The 20,541-nt window shown below is 42.3% G+C and overlaps 1 protein-coding gene across 2 annotated transcripts in view; it reads left to right on the top strand.

Moving 5' to 3' along the window:
* The window catches only part of SETD5 (SET domain containing 5), a 65,250-nt gene that overhangs the window by 30,261 nt on the left and 14,448 nt on the right, over nucleotides 1–20,541 (top strand). For both annotated transcript variants that reach the window (XM_041459787.1, XM_041459795.1), the window contains 14 exons: nucleotides 547–758; nucleotides 1,079–1,137; nucleotides 1,544–1,731; nucleotides 2,772–2,810; nucleotides 4,343–4,585; nucleotides 9,597–9,745; nucleotides 10,064–10,181; nucleotides 10,615–10,724; nucleotides 11,010–11,256; nucleotides 11,450–11,530; nucleotides 13,873–14,169; nucleotides 15,005–15,322; nucleotides 15,803–16,045; nucleotides 19,411–19,540. In XM_041459787.1, coding sequence (XP_041315721.1) covers nucleotides 547–758; nucleotides 1,079–1,137; nucleotides 1,544–1,731; nucleotides 2,772–2,810; nucleotides 4,343–4,585; nucleotides 9,597–9,745; nucleotides 10,064–10,181; nucleotides 10,615–10,724; nucleotides 11,010–11,256; nucleotides 11,450–11,530; nucleotides 13,873–14,169; nucleotides 15,005–15,322; nucleotides 15,803–16,045; nucleotides 19,411–19,540 — 2,434 coding nt within the window. The remainder of the gene's footprint in view (nucleotides 1–546; nucleotides 759–1,078; nucleotides 1,138–1,543; nucleotides 1,732–2,771; nucleotides 2,811–4,342; nucleotides 4,586–9,596; nucleotides 9,746–10,063; nucleotides 10,182–10,614; nucleotides 10,725–11,009; nucleotides 11,257–11,449; nucleotides 11,531–13,872; nucleotides 14,170–15,004; nucleotides 15,323–15,802; nucleotides 16,046–19,410; nucleotides 19,541–20,541) is intronic.

The raw sequence follows: 20,541 nt of genomic DNA, 5'->3' as shown, positions 1-20,541 counted from the left end.
CAACTGCGCAGATTTTCACAGTGGTAACTTTTTAAACAACGAGAATCAAGGAGCAGTCAGGAGCATGGGAGTGGGAGCATGGCTGGAAGCTGTGGGATGAACAGGGTGTCACAGAATCATTGAGGCTGGAAGGGGCCTCTTGAGATCACATAATCCAACCTCCTTGTTCAAGCTGACTCTGCCTGAGCAGGTTGCTCAAGACCATATCCAGTTGAGTTTTGAATATCTCAACAGACAGAAACTCTGCATCTCAGGGCAGCTGGTTCCACTGTTTAAACACTTATGTCATCTCAGATTATTAGCAGTACAACAGTTAATGTCGAAATAGCCTGGTTGTTTTCATAGGTTTTGAGTTTAATTCATTGGTGCTGAAGGAAATAATTTACATGTTTCTGGGCTATTACTGTACCTTCTTGGTAGGTTGAGGAATTCAGGCTATTGTTTTACACCAGTTAAATATTAACTTGGGAACTGTGGATTTGGGACTTCAGTTTCTAGGCATCATATCTTCACATTAAAAGTAGTACTGCAAATACTCATTTTCAGGATCATAATTATGGAGCCCCTCCTCCTCCAACGCCGCCAGCCTCTCCTCCTGTCCAGACCATTATACCTCGTGCAGAACTGAATGGCCTGCACTCACCTGATGAGGAAAACTCCGGGGATAGTGAGAGCTCCTCAGAAGGAGAATCAATTCCCACTTGGTGCCACTGCAGCGTCTCCCAAGATGGTTTCCTCCTCAAGTGTGAAAAGTGCAGGTAAGCTTTGGTGCAGTGCAGATCTGGGCTGCTCCTTGTCTTGACTGCTCATACTAAACCGTGTCACCTTTGGGCTGTGGGACAGACTTCCTTTTGCTAACTGGAGCATTCTTTCCAGTGCTTTACCCAGTATTGACCCTCCTCCTTTGCGTTGTCAGCCTGACAAGTGTTGGTGGCACCAGGAGTGGAGATGAGGATGTTAAATCGATGTTCTTATCATCCTGGGCCCCACTGAGGGCACGCATCTTGTGACATCCTGTTGAATTTCAAGTGACTTTACTCCTACAAACCAGCTTCAATTGTGCATTCTCCTTTGGCAGAGGAATGAGCAGGGGGAAGGTGATCAGACTCCGCCACCGGAAGCAGGACAACGTGTCAGGTGAGTTTGAGGTTATAATTCTGATAACACTGACTTGTATTTTCTTTCTTCGAGACCTTTGTCTTTTGGATGTTGTAATCATCTAACTGTGATCAGTGCCAGCTAATGTTCTTTGCCTCCCAACCACCGGGATTTTCTCCTCTCCTTACGCTTCACCTCAGTTAGCTCTAGGGAAAATCAGATTATCTTGTGAACAGAAAAGGAGAATTTTCATCAGTGCTGTTCTGTGACATATCAGAAGTTTGGAACACCTGTTCCCAGTTTGGGTGGGAAAACAGAGGTGGTATAATTCTCTCAGGGAAGAGCTATGCAGGGGCAGCAAGTTGTCTTGCTGAAAACAGACATAAGGGTAAGCTGTGCTCTCAGGAATGAGAAGCTGTTTCTCACGAAGCACTTGTCTCTCTAGGTGGGGACAGCAGTGCCACTGAGAGCTGGGATGAAGAACTCTCTCCCTCCACAGTGCTGTACACGGCCACGCAGCACACGCCGACCAGCATCACGCTGACCGTCAACCGCGTCCGCAGGAGCAAACCCAAGAAGAGGAAGAGGAGTACAGAAAAGGCTCGTGCTGCTCCAAAGGCCAAAAAGATCAAGGTAAGTGGAGAGAGACAAGGTTGCTGCAGTTCCTACCAAATGCTGTGCAGTGTTGTTAGGAGCAGGTTGACAGGCTGGCAGCAAACAAGAAATTTTTGTTCTGTCAAGAATTGCTCTTTCGGGTGTAATAATGGGATGCCTTGTATTTGTGACCTGCTCGAGTACGTGGCTGTTGGTTTTAAAATTACCTTGCTGGAACTCCACCCTTATTTCCCAATGCTGTCCATTCATGCTCAGTGCTTGGACTCAATTACTTACTTTTTCCTTTTGCTGTAATAGGATTTGGGGAAGTAACTTTTGGAGTCTGGCTGTTTGTGGGAAAGGGTCAGTCTTTGAATAGAATGAAAAATGAAGGGAGCATGGTATTTTTTAGCAGGCTTTTTTGAGGAATTTGGGCTGCAGAGCTTCTTGGCACTGTTCTTCGGGGATAGAGATAGTGCCTGTGTGGAAAACTGTGTAGGTAGTGATGAACATTTGTTGAGGGATGACTTTACTGTCTTGTTTATGAGAATCTGGGGACTGAAATAATTTTGAATTGCTTATATTGGAATGCAAGTGTGTGAGCAGCTGGTTCTTTCCCATCATCTGCCAGCTTTACCATGATTTTCCACAGGTTATGTTTCCCTTGAAGTTCTTCTAGTAGGCACTGATTAAATAAAATGCTTGGGGGCAGGAGCTATGTGCAGTCTGGAGGGGTTATTTTGTTGTTGTGAACCACCTTGATTCTGTTGCTAGACTGTTCTTGTATCAAAGCAAGTGAGGTTGGGACAGTTTTGGTTTTGATCTTGACATTTTTACTAAGCGTGAGGCAGGCTTTTTTAGTTCAGAAATCCTGGCCATCAAGCTTTTCAGCAGTTTCCACTGGATTTGCATTGCAGTCTCTTTTTGTTCAGGTCCATTGTTTCTTGTGTAGGTTTTCCTGTAATTCTTGCAATTTTTATTAAGGATTGGAGTAAGATTTAGTGTGGTTCTGGGATCCTAATTCTTAGGAAATTTATAAAATACTTTGTTTTTTCTCTCTCTCCTTGTCTGGGGGACAGGCTTTTCGAGAGGGCTCACGAAAGTCTCTGAGGATGAAGGTGAGTAGAAATGACAACCCTCTGTGTTGGTGGTGGGGTTTTTTCTCCTTTATTTTGTCCCTCTTTTGGTTTGCCTGGGGAATTTCTGATTGTGGGGCCAGCCTTGTAATAAACTCAAACCTTAGTGTGCCACAAGGAGCCTATTCAAAAGGGTATCACAGGAATTGCCCCTTGAACCTTCCATTTGCTTCTGATAGCTTCCAGTCAGATAATGCAATCCAGTTCCGAGAAGTGATTGATTCATGGCACTTGGGAGTGGGGTGTTTGATGGAAGGGATGTAGAACTGGTTGTGGCTGCTCTTCTGTGAGGGCAGTTATTGTTTGATTGCATCAAAGCTATTTCAAGCTTGGACATCAAAGTAGTTCACAAGTTTAATATTGGGAGTCTCTAGTAGGGCTGCCTTGTTTCTCTCCACATCCTCTTACTAGGAATGGATGGGACAATATATTTATCTCTGACTTCCTGCAATAGTGGTAGGTGTGGCCATTGAATAGGAAGGTTATTTGACAAAAAAAAGTAGACTTGAATTGTGAGCTGCATTTGTTTCTAGACACACAAGAGGTGCCTTAAGGTTTGCTCAGTTCCACCTGACCCCAGTCCTGCAGCTGGCAGTGGCTTCTAGCAGGTGACTCAGAAAAAAGGACAGTACTGTGGTGTCCCTATGCACCATCTCCATAGTATGCAAGTGACTTGAGAGGGTAAAAATGCATGGCAACTCTTACTGGTTTTAATATATATTATTAAAATAATGATTGCTCTTCAGTTGTCCTTGTTACTAAGACCTCAGTGTCATATGTGTCTCAGTGCTTTATGAAGCCAATTGAGTTGCTGAGCTCTGGAGTATTTGTTGAACTACTTCAACTACTGCCAAGTAAAGAATGAAGCTTAAGTCTTTTTCTTTCTACCAGCTTCTGTTTTCCCCTCCTTTACAAGACAGTCTAAACGGATTACCTGATTTTGCCCTCTCTTCTTTACTCTGCTTAGGACTTGCAGTTTTAACCCTGTGGTATTAGCTTATGCTCTACATTCAGTTTCTTGAAACTCTGGTGACCATTTAGCTGGAAGTTCAGGACTATTTTTGGATCAGTCACTGCAAAGATTGAGATGCAGTCAACATCATTGAGCATTGTGTTAGCTGTGAGTGGGTTGACTGTAGGACAAGCCTACATGAGATTTATTTGCCTTTGTGTGTTCTGTGCCTTTGCTTTTTTAATATACTTAATTATTTTTCCAAAGTGGCTTAAATTTTTTTTTCTGGCCATGTGCTAGCCTAGTTTTATTTTATGTAGCAGTGCCAAGTACCAACTTTCAAGAGGTCTTAGTTCTGCACAGAAATCTCAGTAGATTTCTGAGTGACACTGTTGTACAGTGTTCTGGAGGGTGCAGATGCTGAAGAATATGTCCTCATAACCAACACTTACATAGCTTGGCACTGATTTGCCTTTTTTTGTAGCTTATTCATGTGCTTGGAGCACTGTGGACAGATTTTCCTGCTGTGTACTATCCATTCATTCTTTGCTGTTTGGTGCAGAATTCCCCTTCTGAAGCACATGCCTTGGATGAAAACACAGCTGAAGGGTGGGAGAATCGGATCCGCCTCTGGACGGACCAGTACGAGGAAGCCTTCACGAACCAGTACAGTGCTGATGTGCAGAACCTGCTGGAGCGTCACCTCAACTCTAATAAAGACTATGTGGGCAAAACTGCAATGCTGGACACAATCAACAAAACAGAGCTGGCCTGCAATAACACTGTTATTGGGTCCCAGATGCAGGTAAGAACAAGCAGCACAGAGGTGGAGTAGGTCAGGGCATGGGTGAGCAGCATTGCAGCTCAGACCAACAGGCATGGGTTTGATACACAGTAAATCAGAAATTATGCCAGCACAGTACATTTGGTCTAATATTTGCATTAGACCAAATCAGGGTTGCTAAGTTGGGGATATTTTGCACGTTTCTGTAATGTGGTTAACTGGTATTTTACCATAAATACTTCAGTCACTGAACGGTCTGTGGCAGACCAGATCTGTCACTTGCTGGAGATAGGAAATTTCCTGCTTTCCACCTGAGTTTTCCAGTCCCCTTTATTTATTTTTTATTTCTTGACTCATGTTGTTTGGGAGGCTATTTTAAAGAACCTGTCAGCATTATTTCAGTATTTTGGATTATTTGGACTCTTGTAACTTCCAAATACTGTACAACTACAACTGATTTTAGGAAGCTGGTCTCTCCCTAACTTTCCAGTGATGAGCAGTGGTTGGTGTCTTGCCATGTTTATGGAGTGCATGTAAACAAGCAGAAACAGGGAAACAATGTGTTTGTGTGGTATATGTCTTCCCCATTCATACTCTTGTTAGCTGTTTTTTCATCTTTTTCATCTTGTTCATACTGAACAAAGCACAGCCTTCCTACCCAGTTTAGGCTTTTCTGGGCCTTCCTTGTACAGGAGAATGGAGATAGTTGCATCTGAAAGGGTGGACTTCAAAAGAGAAGTGGGGCATTTCTTCTGTGTAAAGGGAGCGAAGTCAGAAACCTGAATATCAGGTATATGTTTGTGCTTGAATCATTCTTGTTTATATCAGCTGACTCATTCAGTGAAGTTCATGTGCTCCCTCCTACCTTTCCCTCTGCTTTCATGCAGGTGAAGCACTTCAGGCAGAGCACAGATATTGCCAGTAAGGGAGAGTGCAGAAAGAGGACTTTGGACCAAACTTTCTTCCATTCTTTTCTCTGGTTCTGCAATAAATAAGATTTCTTGGTGGGGGGGGTGCTGGAGAAACACTTCTTGATAGCCTTTCTAAAGAAAGCAGGAAATGCAGATAAGAAAAAGTTCTACTTCTCTAGAAATCTTAATATTTTTGAGACTAAATGTAACCAATTCTGTCTGCCTTGCATGGGTTTCAGGAAAAGTCCTGAAATAAATAATAAAACACATGCTGTGTTTCTTGATACGTGTACAGCATAACACAAGACTGTAAAAGATACCATACATAAATGTGCTTGTTCTTGCCATGCTCTTTCAGCCTCTCCCTTCCCAGTATAGACATAGGTTTTCCCATAGGAAAATGTGGCTAGAATTCCAAATCAGAAGACTCCAAATGTGATACAAAGAAACAAAAAAGTTGAAACTTGCAAAACTTGTTAGTGAGCTGTAGTTACTGTAAACAAGCTCTTGGTAGGTGCTTCTCGTTGCACATGCTGGGAGGGTGTCAGGGGACTTTGTAATTTCTCTTGGACGCTGAGAAAAAAACAGGTGGCTGTCCTGGGTTGCTGCTTGTCAGCTCCTAAGTCCTGCTGTCTCTGCTCAGGAGTGGCTGTGGAGTGTTGTGAGGAGGGCACCTGCATAGGTGTGGAGCACGTGCTCTCATGCACTGCGTTCTATTTCTGTTTTACCCATTTGTCTCACCTGTGGTAGGCAAACTGAGAAGGCTTCTTGGTTTGCATCAGTTGTCTATTAACTAGGTATCATTACTGAACACAAAAATAGCTTTTCTGTGAGATAAGGGAAAATAGGTACTTTGAGCTAGAAAAAAATCAGGAGGCTGTGCAAATATACATTAGCCAGCTGTGTAGAAGTATTGTTGCTGCTCTCTTTGGCCATGAAGACTCTGGAGAGAGGAGAAAGGAATAAAAATAATGTTTTATTATGCCCTGCATACTCTTAATAGTTCAGAGAGTCATTTGACTTTGGTCAACAGTTTTGCAAGTATATACTTAAAAGAGATTGAGATGTGACCTAAAAGCTTTCTCAAATTAGGAAGAGTAGGGAAAGATGGGTTAAGAGTTATACATGGAGGATATGGGATTTTGTTCATTGGAATATTTTGTGTAAGACAAGAGGAGATGGTCTGAAGTTGCAACAGGGGAGGTTTACATTAGATACTGGAATTTTTTTTTTTACTAGAAGGTTTACCAGACTGGAATAGGCTGCCTGGGGAAGTGGTGGAGTCAGTATTCCTGGAGGTATTTAAAAGATGTGGCACGTGGATGTGGCACTGCGGGATATGGGTTAGTAATGGACTGGACAGTGGTGGGTTAACAGTTGAACTCGATCTTAGAGGGCTTTTCTAACCTAAATGATTCTGTGATTTTATGATAAACCAGTTCTCAGCTGTCCTCATGATGCAAAGGGAAAGTTGTGAAAATATGAAGCTGTTTAGTGTTATGAATAAAATCATCTTAGTCCTGGCTACTGCCAGTTGCTCGACAAACTGAAAGCTGTGAATCACTTTCCTGACTGTTGTTGCCAAACCAAACCCAGGGTTAGTATTTGCCCTTTGCTGCCTCTGATAATTGCTGACTTGAGCTCAAACCCTGACTGATTTCACATTCTGAAGTGAAGAGCAAAAGGGCCTTTATAAAATAAAGCCACTGAGTATTATGCAGATGTTGCTCTGCAAACATATCAGAACAGTTTTGGCTGATTAGCAGTCAGCAGTCCCTAGCCTGTGACATGAATAAAATCATTTGTTCTTTTCACACATGAAAGCATGGCAGCTAATCTGCTTCATATTTCTAAATTCAGAGAAAGAAAACAAGCTGATCTGTCTTACCAGAAGAGCTGTGAGATCATTCCTGTTTCACCAAACTCAGATAAATAAGTTACACAGATGCAGAGTTTCTCTTTCCTGCACGGACTTTCTCCTCCTATGACCACCCCACCTTATCCCACCTATATTCTCCAAGCTGTTTTCTGGCACGAGGTGAAGAGTAATACAAGTCAGTCATGGGGCAAAGGTGAGAGTGAAGGCTACCAGACATAAACTTCTGAAAGATATTATCTCATTATACTCTTAGGGTAGTAGAACAGTTTAGGTTGGGAGGAACCACTGAAAGTCATCTGGTCCAACCCTCCTGTGTAGGGCCAGCTTAGGTGAGAAGATATAAAAACAAATCAGTGATAGTATAGAAAAAGAATTATTCAACTGGAGACACTCTGGGTTCTAATTAATCTAATAGTTTCAGGTACTTTCTTCTTATCTCCTGTCATACACTAGGAAATCCAGTCCCATTTATTTATTCCTTGTTGCCACAGTTGGATAGTACAAAGTGCTAAAAGTAATTTAGCCACTACTCCATGTAGTGTAAACAGTCTCATCCTACAGCTCGCTCATATCGTGGGTTTGTTGATCAGAAATCAGGTCCAACAGTGTGGCTTCTTAGTCTGAAAATAACATTTCTGTGGACTTAGGGAATCCTCTGTGAGCTTCTATCAGGACCCAAGATCTGAGGAGATGAACACCCTGCAAGGCTCTTCAGAGTCTCCACTACATATATCCAGGTTTTCCCAATTGCTGGCAGAGAGAGTGGTATAAGACAGATAAACCCAATAGGCATGACAAATGTGACACTGGATTGTATCTCAAGAGGAGCTCTGGACCATTACTCCCATCTGAATAGGTTTTGAATTAATATTTTTATAAAGCTATCTTTATCCTGAATCTGAGTGAGAGAAGTCAACAAATACATCTTACTTACAAGATCTGCACTATAATGTCTTATAGAAACAACAAAAGTAATTTTCTTGAGTGGTTTTTAAACAGAGGAGATAGAAGATCCCCGGCAGAAAAAAGGGTTTAGAAGACCTGTGGTTCAGTATTTTCATGTGTGCAGTACAAGGGTTTTGCTGGGTTCCCAGTGCTGAGTGCTGCCTTAAGACATTAACTTTTCATTTACACAAGGTTAGAACGTCTTGTGTTCTGTCATTATTCAGGCTGAGCCCCCTAAACTAATTTTTATCCATTTCAGCAGAGTGCTCCGTAGCTGTTTCTAATGAGAGTTCTCTCAGGAAAAGTTGGGAACTTGCTTTCAGTAAAATTTTGTGGTTTACCCCTAATTTAGATACATGATTGTCATTATTACCGAAGTCAGAACACTTATGCTTCAATCCACTCTGGAAAAGTATCAAAACTGGGCCCTTAGGAGCAGTGAGTAGAATGCTTAGGAAGGAACAGGCACAGCAGTGGTGGTGAGGCAGCCAGTCATCTTCACATAATCTTTACTTACAGAGAGGTTTCATCTGTTAAGTAAGAAAAGTATTTTATTTTTATGGAATAAGTCTTTCTTATACCCTAGTGCTTATAATATCCCTTCCATCATTCCATAAAATATGTCATATATGAATGTCTGTACTTAAAGAATGTTGTGGTTTCATGCTGTCAAGACACGTTGTGAAAATCAATTGTAATAGAGCTGTAGACTTTAACAAATGTTTTAATGAACTGTCACTACTTCATTAAAAATTTCGTTCCTCATGTTAAAAAAAAAATTAAAATCAACAGCACTAGCTGAGCAGAGATATGTAGAGAAGTTTCTGGATGGAGATGGAAATTGCCAGCTTAAGTCTTTGGCCTGTTTGCTGGAATTTACCATCCTCTGCAGAAGGAAAAGCTTGCGTTTTTTTCCTCTGAATGTGTGACAACCCACAATTTAGGGAAGATCTGAATTATTCTGGCTGTGAAAGTGGCCATAATTGCAAAGCAATTCCCAGTTAGTAGCAAGTGATAGGTCTGGTTATGCCTCCTAGCTGCAAGAATGAAATACTCGGTCTAATAGATTTGACAGACTATTGTTGAAGGAAAGGAATAAATACTGTTTGCTTTTGATAAATATTATCAAGGTTATTGGTAATTACTAAATAGTTACAAAATAAACAACATATTCACCTGGTAGAGTTTCTGTGTGTTGCTATTAGAATATTTTTTCTTTTTATGAAGGTAAAATATTCTTCATGAGTTAGAGACCTTTGGTTCAAATTTTCCTCTTTTGCTCTGGTTTTTGTTACAGCTGCAGCTGGGAAGGGTGACTCGGGTTCAGAAGCACCGGAAGATCCTGAGGGCAGCAAGAGACTTGGCACTAGATACCCTCATAATTGAGTATCGAGGGAAAGTTATGTTACGACAGCAATTCGAGGTCAATGGGCATTTCTTCAAAAAGTAAGAGTACTATGAAATGATGGGTATGAGAGCATCGTGGCACAGAGAGACTGGTGTCTCTATGGGATAGTGCTCACTTACAGGGTCCTGTTAGCTGTGCCTTCCATAGAAGTGGGAAATCAGATCTATCACCTCAGCTTGATGCTCTGCTTATGGACCAAACGCTCTGAAATAGATCTTTTAAATAGTTGGAATAATAACCCCCAGAGCAATAGTGCTGATGGAAGTTCTGCTTCCAGTGAAGTGAGGGATACCTGTTAACAACAGTGCTGTGGGAATTGGGTATTTTGGGACTGAGATGTTCTGTTGCTTCTCCAGGCCATATCCCTTTGTGCTGTTCTACTCCAAGTTCAATGGCGTTGAGATGTGCGTTGATGCTCGCACCTTTGGTAATGATGCCAGGTTCATCAGGCGGTCCTGCACCCCAAACGCAGAGGTAAATTCTCTCTTCATCATCACTGTAATTGCAAATACATGTTTTACATAAGCTTAGTGCTTTCCCTAACTTAAAATGCACTAAATGCAGTAAATTCTCTGTGTCTCGTGCTTGTTTGATGGTTTATACTTGGAATATGAGACAGTTTGGGAACATGAGGGAGTGTTTTTTTTGGAAGAGAAAGATTTCTTTTATGTCTTTCTTTTGGCTGCATAATGGTACAATGGTACTGAGGGTAAGCAGGTGGTAGTAGTTGTAAGTGGAAAAGCACAGTATGAGACAAGAGCAGTGAAGCAGGCTTTCCCCTATGGAGAATTTGGGATAATTATTCTTAGAGTAGAATAAGAGCTACTTTGAAAAAGGAGACTTCTGTCTTGGAAGTAGGAAATGCAACCTATGGAGACTTCAGCTTCTTTCTACTTCATTTAACAAGGTTCGCCATGTGATTGCTGATGGGATGATCCACCTGTGCATCTATGCTGTTGCCACCATTGCCAAGGACACAGAGGTTACCATCGCCTTTGACTATGAGTACAACATCTGGTGAGTCCTTCACCTCGCCCAGGAGCTCTCCACTGCCCTCCTGGACTGGACATCTTCCTCCAGCCCTTTCCTCGCATTCTACATATTGCTCCGTTTTCTACTGAATTGCATTTCCCGGCTATTCTGTCCAGTTCTGCTGGCATATTCTACAATAGAGGCCATAAGGTAGCCTGCTGTCCTTGCTTTGGCACGTGGTGAGATGTTTAGTAGGAGATGTATTGAATGTCTCTGTGCAGGGGTTGAGAAGTGAAGAGTGACACGAATTATGTTTGTGTTTTGGAGCAGCAATTATAAAGTGGACTGTGCGTGTCACAAGGGGAACCGGAATTGCCCTGTGCAGAAACGTAGCCCAAATGCTGCAGAACACCTACCTCCACCTGTTTTAGGCACACTGATTGGGGCAGAAACTCGCCGGAGAAAGGCCCGGAGAAAGGAGCTAGAAATGGAACAGCAGAGCATTGCATCGGATGAGAACAGCAGTCAGCAAACTGAGGAAGTTCCTGAGGGACCTGCAGCAGTCAGTGACAATGAGGTAAAATCTTTGCCCCCTTGTTACATATGTTAGCATTCAGTGCTGCAGGATTCTGATCCAATAGCATTGGAATCTTCAGAACAGAAGCTGCAGGAAGCCTTTTTTTAAACCTTTTTTTAGTGCCTTAAATTACCATAGAAATCTTGGTACTTTGAAACAGTACTGGATTACTTAATCTGGGTTTCTATCTCAGGTGCCAGAGAAGGAGGAGAAACAAGAAGGGGAGAAGGAGGAGCCTGTGGATGAACAGGGAGCCTTGGTCCACAGCAGACGGGCAAGTAGCTCTTTCTGTCTGGGTATCACCCTCTTTAGGACTTGCTTCATGCAGTGACCAACAGGTCCAGTTGGATATTTCATTTCTTTGAACACAAGTTTCATCTGTTAGTGATCTTCAGTAATTTGATTAGCAATGGCAAAAAAAAAAAAAAAGGGTTGGGGGAGTAAAAAACCACACAGATTGGGTTGACTTCAAGTCACAGGATTTATGCTGGGGTGCTGCAGATTAGGAGATACACTATAGATTTGTTTCCTCATTGAAAGGTTTAACTGTTACTTTCAGGTCTGTTCTATAGTCTAAACCACACCTTTAGCAAAACCATCAGTACCAGTTTCCTAAAAGGTAATTGGACCTTTTTTATGTTCCTGCTGCCCTTCCTTATTGCCAGTACAAGAATTTATGGCACTATATAGAACCATAGCATAGTTTGAGTTGGAAGGGACTATCAAAGGTCACCTAGTCCTACCCCTCCTCAGTGAGCAGAGATATCTTCAATTCAATCATACCATGAACCAGAACCTGATTTTTCTTAAAACTTGATCATTTTTGCTGGGTTAGATTTGTAAACAGGTGTCTCTTCAGTGTATGATTTCATAAACATGTTGCCATGTGGGGAAAAGAGTGTGATCCAGTTGCAGAAGTCAGTAAGAGGGGGTAGACCACCAGGTAATCTCTGTGTTTCCAAATTATTGTCATCTTAAGCAGTCTTGATCAAAATATATCTTAGTGCTCTGGAATCTTTGATAATACAGTCCTTTTTTAGCCTTCATCTTTACTGACTAGAGCTGGTGGTTTTTTTCTTGTGTTGCTTATAGGCTCCTGGGATTGCTGCCTGGATTAGAATGTTTTATGCATGTGAATGGAGCCGTTCTGGCTCTTAATTCATTAATTTAAATAAACAAGAGAAAAATTTTTAAAAAATGCAAATACACAAATAAAACAACCAACCAACGAGAAACCCAAGGAAGAAAAACAGAAAAATTGTTCCCATCCTTTTACCAGACAACAAATGTATTGAAGCTAGGAATTCCCTGTTTTTCTTTGCTCATCAATATCACAATCACCTGTCTTCCTCTAATCAGGGATACGAATCTGCCAAGTGTAAATTTCCTGAGAATGCTTTAAATGTTAAGATAGTGCAGCAACCTGGAGAGCCAAGGGCCATCCAGTGGAGAGATGCTTGGATTAACTGATGGATTTTTTTTAGAACAGATGAGATAAAGCAGTCAGTTTCCACTGAAATTTGAATGAGAGCAGTCATCCATCAGATTGGCCTTAAAGCTTTGGAGGGAAGATTTCATTTTAATGCAGGGAGGCTGATCTCTTTTTGGGACAGAATAGTTCAGTAAGCCTAAGTGAAGTGTTAGTTTCCTGTCAGCCTGAAAGCCCTGTTCCTATAGGTTGCACCAGTTAATCTGCTTTAATGCGATTCAGTTTTCTATACTTGGCATCAGGTAAATACCCATCTCTGTAGTTTCCCCAGTCTCTCTTTGTGTGTGTGTGTATGTGTGTGTGTAGCATTTTTTAATAGAAAACTGTAAAGGCCAGGCATGGGCTCCAAGATACTTTCTTCATGATAAATCTCAGAAGACACTTGACCCCACTTCTTAAAACCCACTTGATTCTTGCCAGTCACTGCAATATTATTGTACTGGACTTTTTATATGCATAGGTACCAATTATTCTTGACACAGCCAGGTGATAAGATTTCCTGTCCTTTGTGTTTACCTAATAAATTGTCTTGTTTTGCCTCTCTATTCTCTCATGTTCTGGTTTTTTTTAGCCACTATGTAAGCTGCTTAGACCAGAGCTTTTATTTTTGAGCTGGGTTATCTTCTGACATTCTTGCTGGGAAGAGAATGAATCTGGAATATTTTAATCAGTTTGTGTGGTGTATTACACTTGCTGCAAATTACTTAATCATGTGCATCTATTGCCCCTGGCTTCTGTTTGGTTGGTCATTAGCAAATAGCTCTATTTGTTTCCAAGTCATCTCTCCACTCTACTTACGTTTTCTTACGGTTTTTAATTCTTCAAAATTATGCATTTCCTTGTGGCTGTTTTATTAATATAATTCAGTAGTATCTAAGTGGTCCTATTTAAGAACAAGTCAAGTTCTTCTACTTGCGCTACAAACACATGATTATGTTGTTATTCTGGGAAATTTGCCATATTGAAAAATGCAAATAACCGATAAGAACTGCTTCTCTCTGTCCTCTGTCTGGTTTTTGTCATTGCTATTTGGCAGTTGTTCTCTTTGTGCTGCTTCCCATATCTGTTCTTGCCTTGTTTATGTGCATAATTCACCATGCTTACTTCAATTTCCCCTTGTGTTGTAGTCCCGGGAAGACAGGAAGGTAGAAGCCATCATGCACATGTTTGAGAACTTAGAAAAGAGAAAGAGGCGACGAGAGCAACCATCAGACCGTAACAGCACTGATGCTGAAATCAGCGTCAATTCTGAAGCTCCTGAGCTGGAAGAAGTAAAAACAGAGACTCCTGAAACTGAAGATGGAAGTGCAGCACTGAGTGCTCCTCCACCTCCTCCTCCTCCTCCTCCTCCTCCTCCTCCTGCTCCTGTTTCTAACAGTACCAGCAGTACTGGGGTGAACACACGACGGTCCTCACAAGTAGCGGTAAGATGAAGATGGAATTGTTTGCTATCTTGTATGAGGCTCAGGTGCAGCATTTCTGATCATAGGATCATTCAGGTGGGGAGGAGCTTTTTGAGCTTTCTAGCCCTTTCTGAGTTAGGTAGGGATAGCTCTGAAGCTAGACCAGGCTGGCCAGTGTTTTACCCAGTCTTCTCTTGAAAACCTCCAGGGTTGGAGATTGCACCTCTTCCATGATTGTTAGGCTGAAAAAAATTTGCCATGTATCCAGTCTGAACCTCTCATTTCAGTGTATGTCCATTGATGCACCACTGCATCTTCTTAGTGGCTTCAGGCTGTTTGTAGGAAAACTGCTGTTACATCCCCCTCAGTCCTCTCTGGGCAGAACAAGCCCAGCTCCTTCTCCAAGTGAACCCCTTTTGTGCTGGTGTGAGCTTAAGTTGGATGTGTAAGTGCAGTGATGGAAAGTTATTTTCTTTTTGTTTGGATTTTTTTTTTTTTACCCAGTCTGTTTTGGATGCATGTGTTCCCATTTTATGGCAGGGTTCAGACACTTGCCTGGAGTGCTCCATGTCAGCTCAGGTCAGGAATAAGAGCAGTTATCTTGAGACAAGCAGCAAGTTTCCTAATGCTGCTTTCTTCCTAAAGACCCATGTTCTGTCCTTTAAGAATGCAGAAGACAAAACGATAATGTGCCAGTGTTGAAGGGTCCCCAAGGCCATCTTATGAACCAGCACAGAGTCCAACAAGATTTTGAGAGTCAGGTAGTGTCAATAAATAAATCTCAATTCTTGATCCTGTATGCAGAGAAAAGGAATACTCTTAGAGGTGCTCAGACTAATGACAGTTTATTTTGTAGGATGCTGTCCCCGAAAAAACAGTGACTAAGCCAGCTCCAGCAAAACCCTCCAGGCCCCGACCAAAAAGTCGCTTCTCTCGATACCGGACCAGTTCAGCACAAAGACTGAGAAGGCAGAAACAAGCCAGTTCCCAGCAAGCTGAACTCACACAGGCTGTCCCAGAGGAAGGAAACACTGCCAGCTTGGTAACCATAACAGATGTCAGCAATGTGGAAGGGCCAGGAGAAGGCAGACAGTTGACAGGATCTGACCCAACTGCTATCCTGGCTACAGGATCCCAGTCTAAAGCTGCAGTAAAGTACCCCAAAACAAAAAAGGTAAATATGACCAAGTGCTCAAGGTTGGGATGGCGGGGATGGCAGGTATTTATTTAGGGTGCAGCAAAGAGGTTTACTTTCAGCTTAGAATTGAAGACCAAGAAGGAATATGACTGCAACTGTCATGTACAAGCTAGGATAAAGTTGGAAAGGAGGAAAAATTGCAGATGCTAACAGGCAGCTGCCACATACTGGGCATAAATTAGCTGTTTGTGTCTAGAAACTAGTTTTGAACAGGTGATGTTTTTGGAGAATCATCTAATAAGATGAATGGAGCATAAAATCGAGCTGCTTCTGTGACATTGGGTTGTGTCTCCAACAGGTGAGAATTGGGTTTGACACAGGAAGTCCTTCCTGTTCAGAAGGAGGGGGGTTTTAGCGTGTGGGCTGACCTGAACATTGCTTCCCGTACACCGCTGTGCCATGTTGCCCTTCTTCTTCACCTGTGCTGGTTGCGCTGACACGTGTTTCCTCCCTCAGTACCTGGTTACCGAATGGCTGAACGACAAAGCAGAAAAGCAGGAGTGTCCAATTGAGTGTCCTCTGCGCATTACCACAGACCCAACAGTTTTGGCAACTACCCTAAATATGTTGCCAGGTCTTGTGCACTCCCCACTGATTTGTACCACACCTAAACACTACATTCGCTTTGGTTCACCTTTCAACCCTGAGAGACGTCGAAGGCCCTTTCTGTTGGATGGCATTTACAGCTCCTGTAAGAAGGTATGTTTGCTTGTGTCTTGCCTTTACACGATGTGTGCTCATCTTACTGGCCCTCTTGTAAAGTTGTTGTGTCCTTTTGGAGATTATTTCCGTGTATTCCCACTGAGCTAATGTGTTGATGCAGTGTCCAGGCTATGACTGATGACCTCCTTGCCAGAGTTCAGTTTTCATCCTTGCCTTTTGCCGTGGTAGAACTGTTGTACGACTGCCCTTTAAGAAACATGTACTTTCAGATCTGCAGTGGCTGTTTATTATCCAGCATACTCAATTCAAAGAGTGTTGATTGCTTCCCTTAGAAAGTTTTATGTTACTACTTTCACAGTCAGAGGATGGTTGGCATTGTGGGGATAGGACAGTGTTGCAGTGAGCCTCAAGAAGAATCCAGTGCCTCAGCTAAGATCCATTATCTTTGGAGAGCCTTTGTGGTTTAAAAGCTTTGAGTTTGCCTGTTCACAAGAACAAGTCCACAGCTCTTTGTTAGGCAACACAGACTGCCTATCTACAGCACATACTTGAGGCTACGCAGGAAGCCTGAACCAGGCCCAGCTAAGGATTTAGTTCCTCCAGAGATGACCAGTAAATGCCAGTATTTACCCATCTGCAGGGAAAGGCAGGGTAGTTCACTCAGTCAGATTCGTATTGGAATCCATCTTCCCTGTTGCCTGCTGGTTTTGCTCAGAGACTTTCCAGTTCCTGTGTGATTACCTGAGAACAATTATACAGAAATCTTTTCTGCTCTCCCTGTCTTGGTGGCTTTCAGGTACCATGTCCTGGTTTCTTTGCCTTCCTTTGTTTGAGGGTATTTTTCCAGAGAGAATCTTTGGACTTTACTGTTTTCCACCTTCAGCCAATTTGTTGTCATGCCCTAACAATCTCTTCAGTATTTCCTTCATAGGTAAAGCTCTCCATGGTTCGTATATAGATGTATGACTACACTTTGTCTGTTTCTGTGTGCCTGGGCAACCTCCTCATGCATCTTTAAGCTGAGAACTGCAAGGTTTGAGCTTCTTTTGAACCTTAACATTGTCTGAGCCCCAGGGAGGAGAGATGCATCCAGAGCAAAGCTGGCAGAGTTATTTGGACTTCTGTGCTCAGTGCAGTTGCCTACAACTGGCCAGCAAGCTCAAAATTGAGGGAAAACTATTGTCATGGAACAAGTCTTCCAATCTGTTGCTGCATTTGACTCTTTTCTAGTCCAATGGTAATTCTCACTGCTGGACAGGGAGTGGACTAGTCTCACCATTGATGACTTCTGTTTAGTCCACACCTTCTTTGAAGTTGTGTCCAAAACTGGGTGTTTTGTTGCAGCTGGGACATTTTCAAAGCAGAAAAGTTGCTTTGTGTCTTCTGACCTGCACCCATGTTGTGCATCCCAGTGTCACTGAGTTTTCTTTGACAGGTTGATTTAAACTCATGTTCAGTTCATGATTTTGTATGTTTGTTAGAACAACCCATTCACTTTGTAGCCTGTAATTGTAGATGTGGTTGCTCTAGAGTCTGCTAAGCTGTGTCGTGTCTTCCCCTATCCATTTCCCAATTTAGGAGGGAAACTATTAATGGTGTCATCTAGCATTCTTGTTTCATAATCTGAAAACTTAAATACAGTACCTATTCCATTAAATAGTTAATAAAGTATTGAAAGTTGCTGTTTCCAGAACAGCTGTGGCAGAAAGAATTTGTTAGATTTCTACTTTTTGAATGTAAGTAATTGTTAACTGTTCCAGTGAGAGGTTTCATCCATTTTGTGGGAGATCCCTGGCTTTTTCTTGGAAAATTATTTTTAGCATTTGGTGGTTTTATGATTTAACAGTCTGGACATAGAAATCTGCTTCTTATGTTCAGGAATGTTTAGAAAACTCACAGGGAACAACTTCTTTTCAGCCAGCTGAGGTCTAGAAATGGTCCAGAACTTGATGATACACTCTCTCAAGACCTGATCTGTGTCTTGTCTACTTTTGACTACTCAGCCAAGGAGGTTGATTTATAAAGGCTGTTGAAATAGATCACATATTTTCTTGGATTGTCAGCAGGCCTCATCCTTAAACTACTGAGAACTGTGCCAAAAAACTCAGCTGATGATGTCAGTTTGCATCCAAAGCATGGCAGTGTCTGAACCTCGCAAGGAAACTGAACCGTAACCTGCTCTCACGTTAATCACACCCTGTGCAGTGACTTGGCTGTCAGATCAGATGCCACGTTTGAGGTAGAGGTGCTCCAGACTGGCTGCCACTTCTCCCTTTTGCTGGCAGCCACAGTGGAAACCCTTGAGTTACATTTGAACAGAGAAGAAACGTCTGCTGTACAGTAGTGAAGGCCATCAAAATAGATCCTGTCACCTGCTCTTCATCCTCGCATTGAAGTTTTCACTTTGAGGATTGTGGCTACTGAGTTTGTGATGTACTTTCACGATAGCTTTGAGGAATCATAAGACACGTGTGTGTCTCTAATAGGATACACATTGCTGGCATGCAGATGAACTGTGGATTCCTGAAAGGTAAAAGTACAATTTTAAACCTCTCTAGGACAAGAGGAGTCTGGTACAATGAGTCCCCTGGGTAAACTACACAAATGAAAATTGCTTTTTGCTTTTTTTCTGCAGTTTGCTGTCATTTCACTGGATCACCTGAGTGTTTTCCCTTATGTTGTGGCAGTTACCTTTACAGTAGAATGAGCAAAGATTCCTGCCTGCCATCAGGAGTCAGTCTGTATCAAGATACAGGGCTAGCACACCCACTGCAGCAGATGATTTGCTGAGGCTTCAGTTCATGTTCGCTTGTGTGAGATGTGAAACATTCTTAATTGTCCATGTTCAGAAGACTACTGTGACTTACCTTTTCTATTAGTAGCTGAAGAAAAGATTTGCTTTTATTATTCTTTTCTTGGTTTACCCTCCTTGAAAATTGCTGCTTGCATTTTAATCAGATTTTTTTTCTTGCTCAAATTTGTTCTCCTTGGCAGGAAACAGCTTTTTTGCAAAAATCAGTGGTTGTACATAGTTCATTATATTTGTGTCCCTTTTCTTTTAAATGACTATCGTTTTAATAGTTTTAGGTGCCACCATCTTGCATTTTTATATTTATAATTTGCTCTTTAATTATCTCTGTTACTGCTGATGATTGCTGCTCCCAGAACCCGTGTCAGGAGGGGCACAGCCCCACCACAGTAGGTGGCGGGCTCAGTGCTGACAGCCGTGTTCTAACTGCTGTTAGAACACACCCGAGTGCACCCAGCGCCCGCGAGGTAACACCAGGCTTCTGAGCAGCCTGCCCTGCTCCACACTAGTGTAGGGGTTGGAGTGCATCCTGCAGGATGGCAGAGGAAGTACCCGAGGAGTTTCACGTTTATGCAGTCTCGTTCTGTTTCAGCGCTGGATCAAACAAGCCCTGGAAGAGGGGATGACTCAGACCTCACCAGCTCCGCAAGAGAACAGAACCCAGTGTCTATACCAAAGCAATGAGAACAGCAGCTCCTCCAGCATCTGCAAAGATGACACAGGTAAGTGCTCAGCACCATCAGGGCAGCATGGGCACTGGAGTCAGACTGGGGAAAGTGCTGAATACCAAAGGCAGCTGTATTGTGACATCTTAATGTGTCCTGCTGCCTGATGGCACAGCTTATGGGTAGGTGAGAATGTTGCTTTGCTGTTCATTCAACTTTCTGCAGACCCATTCCAGTTTGAGCATCTGTAAAGTTTCTCAGTATTTTCCTGTCAAAAGATAATCACTTAATATTGCATTATCAATCTCAGTGCTCTGGGATGTCTTGTACAGTGGAAGGGAGGGGTTAGAGGGAAGAGAACCCAGGATCATCTCTTTTCAGTAAGGTGCTGTTAGAAGGTCAGCTAAATACTTGCTGACTGTAGGAAGATGTAGCAAAGTCTTACAGGCATGTGTGCAATAAACAAATGACTAAGTAAGTCTCAAGGATGGAGAAGCTAAAATCTGTGAGTAAAGCAGCAGAATGGTTAAATATTGTGTCTGAATTTACAGAGAAAGAGAGTGCAGATCAGCCCAGTCAGGGATCAGGATGATCAGATCAGATCAAGCATGACAGACAAGAAACTAGACATCACACAGATAATACAAATTTGATTATTGAAAGGTGAGATGAACAGAATGCCAGAACCAATAAATGTACCTCTCGAGCAAGACCTAACCTGTAGAACATACTGGTGATTTGGTTTTGTTTTTTTTTTTTTTTTAAACTAAGCATCAAAAAATGTTATTATTTTGAAGAGAGGTAGGCCTGAGGGAAAGTCTTTAATCCTTGATGGAAGTGGAAATATGCTTGGGCTGTATTGATGTAGCCTATAGGGAACTACTAGGTTCAGGTAATGATAACTGAGCTGTCTCTGATTTGTTTGTAAGAATCACAATGACATGTCCTCTGACTCCTCTCCCCTTTTTAACCTTTCCTGTCTTCCTTTCCCCTAGCTCCCTCTTGTGCTTGCTTCTAGTTGAAATACTTGCTTTCCTTGTTCACTGCATGTTCCTGAT

The sequence above is a fragment of the Pyrgilauda ruficollis genome, unplaced genomic scaffold (genome assembly GCF_017590135.1).
Source record: "Pyrgilauda ruficollis isolate IOZ18807 unplaced genomic scaffold, ASM1759013v1 scaffold10, whole genome shotgun sequence".
NCBI classification, from domain to species: Eukaryota; Metazoa; Chordata; class Aves; order Passeriformes; family Passeridae; genus Pyrgilauda; species Pyrgilauda ruficollis.
The sequence above is the reverse complement of the archived record's forward strand: the minus strand, read 5'-3'. Positions and strand labels throughout refer to the sequence as shown.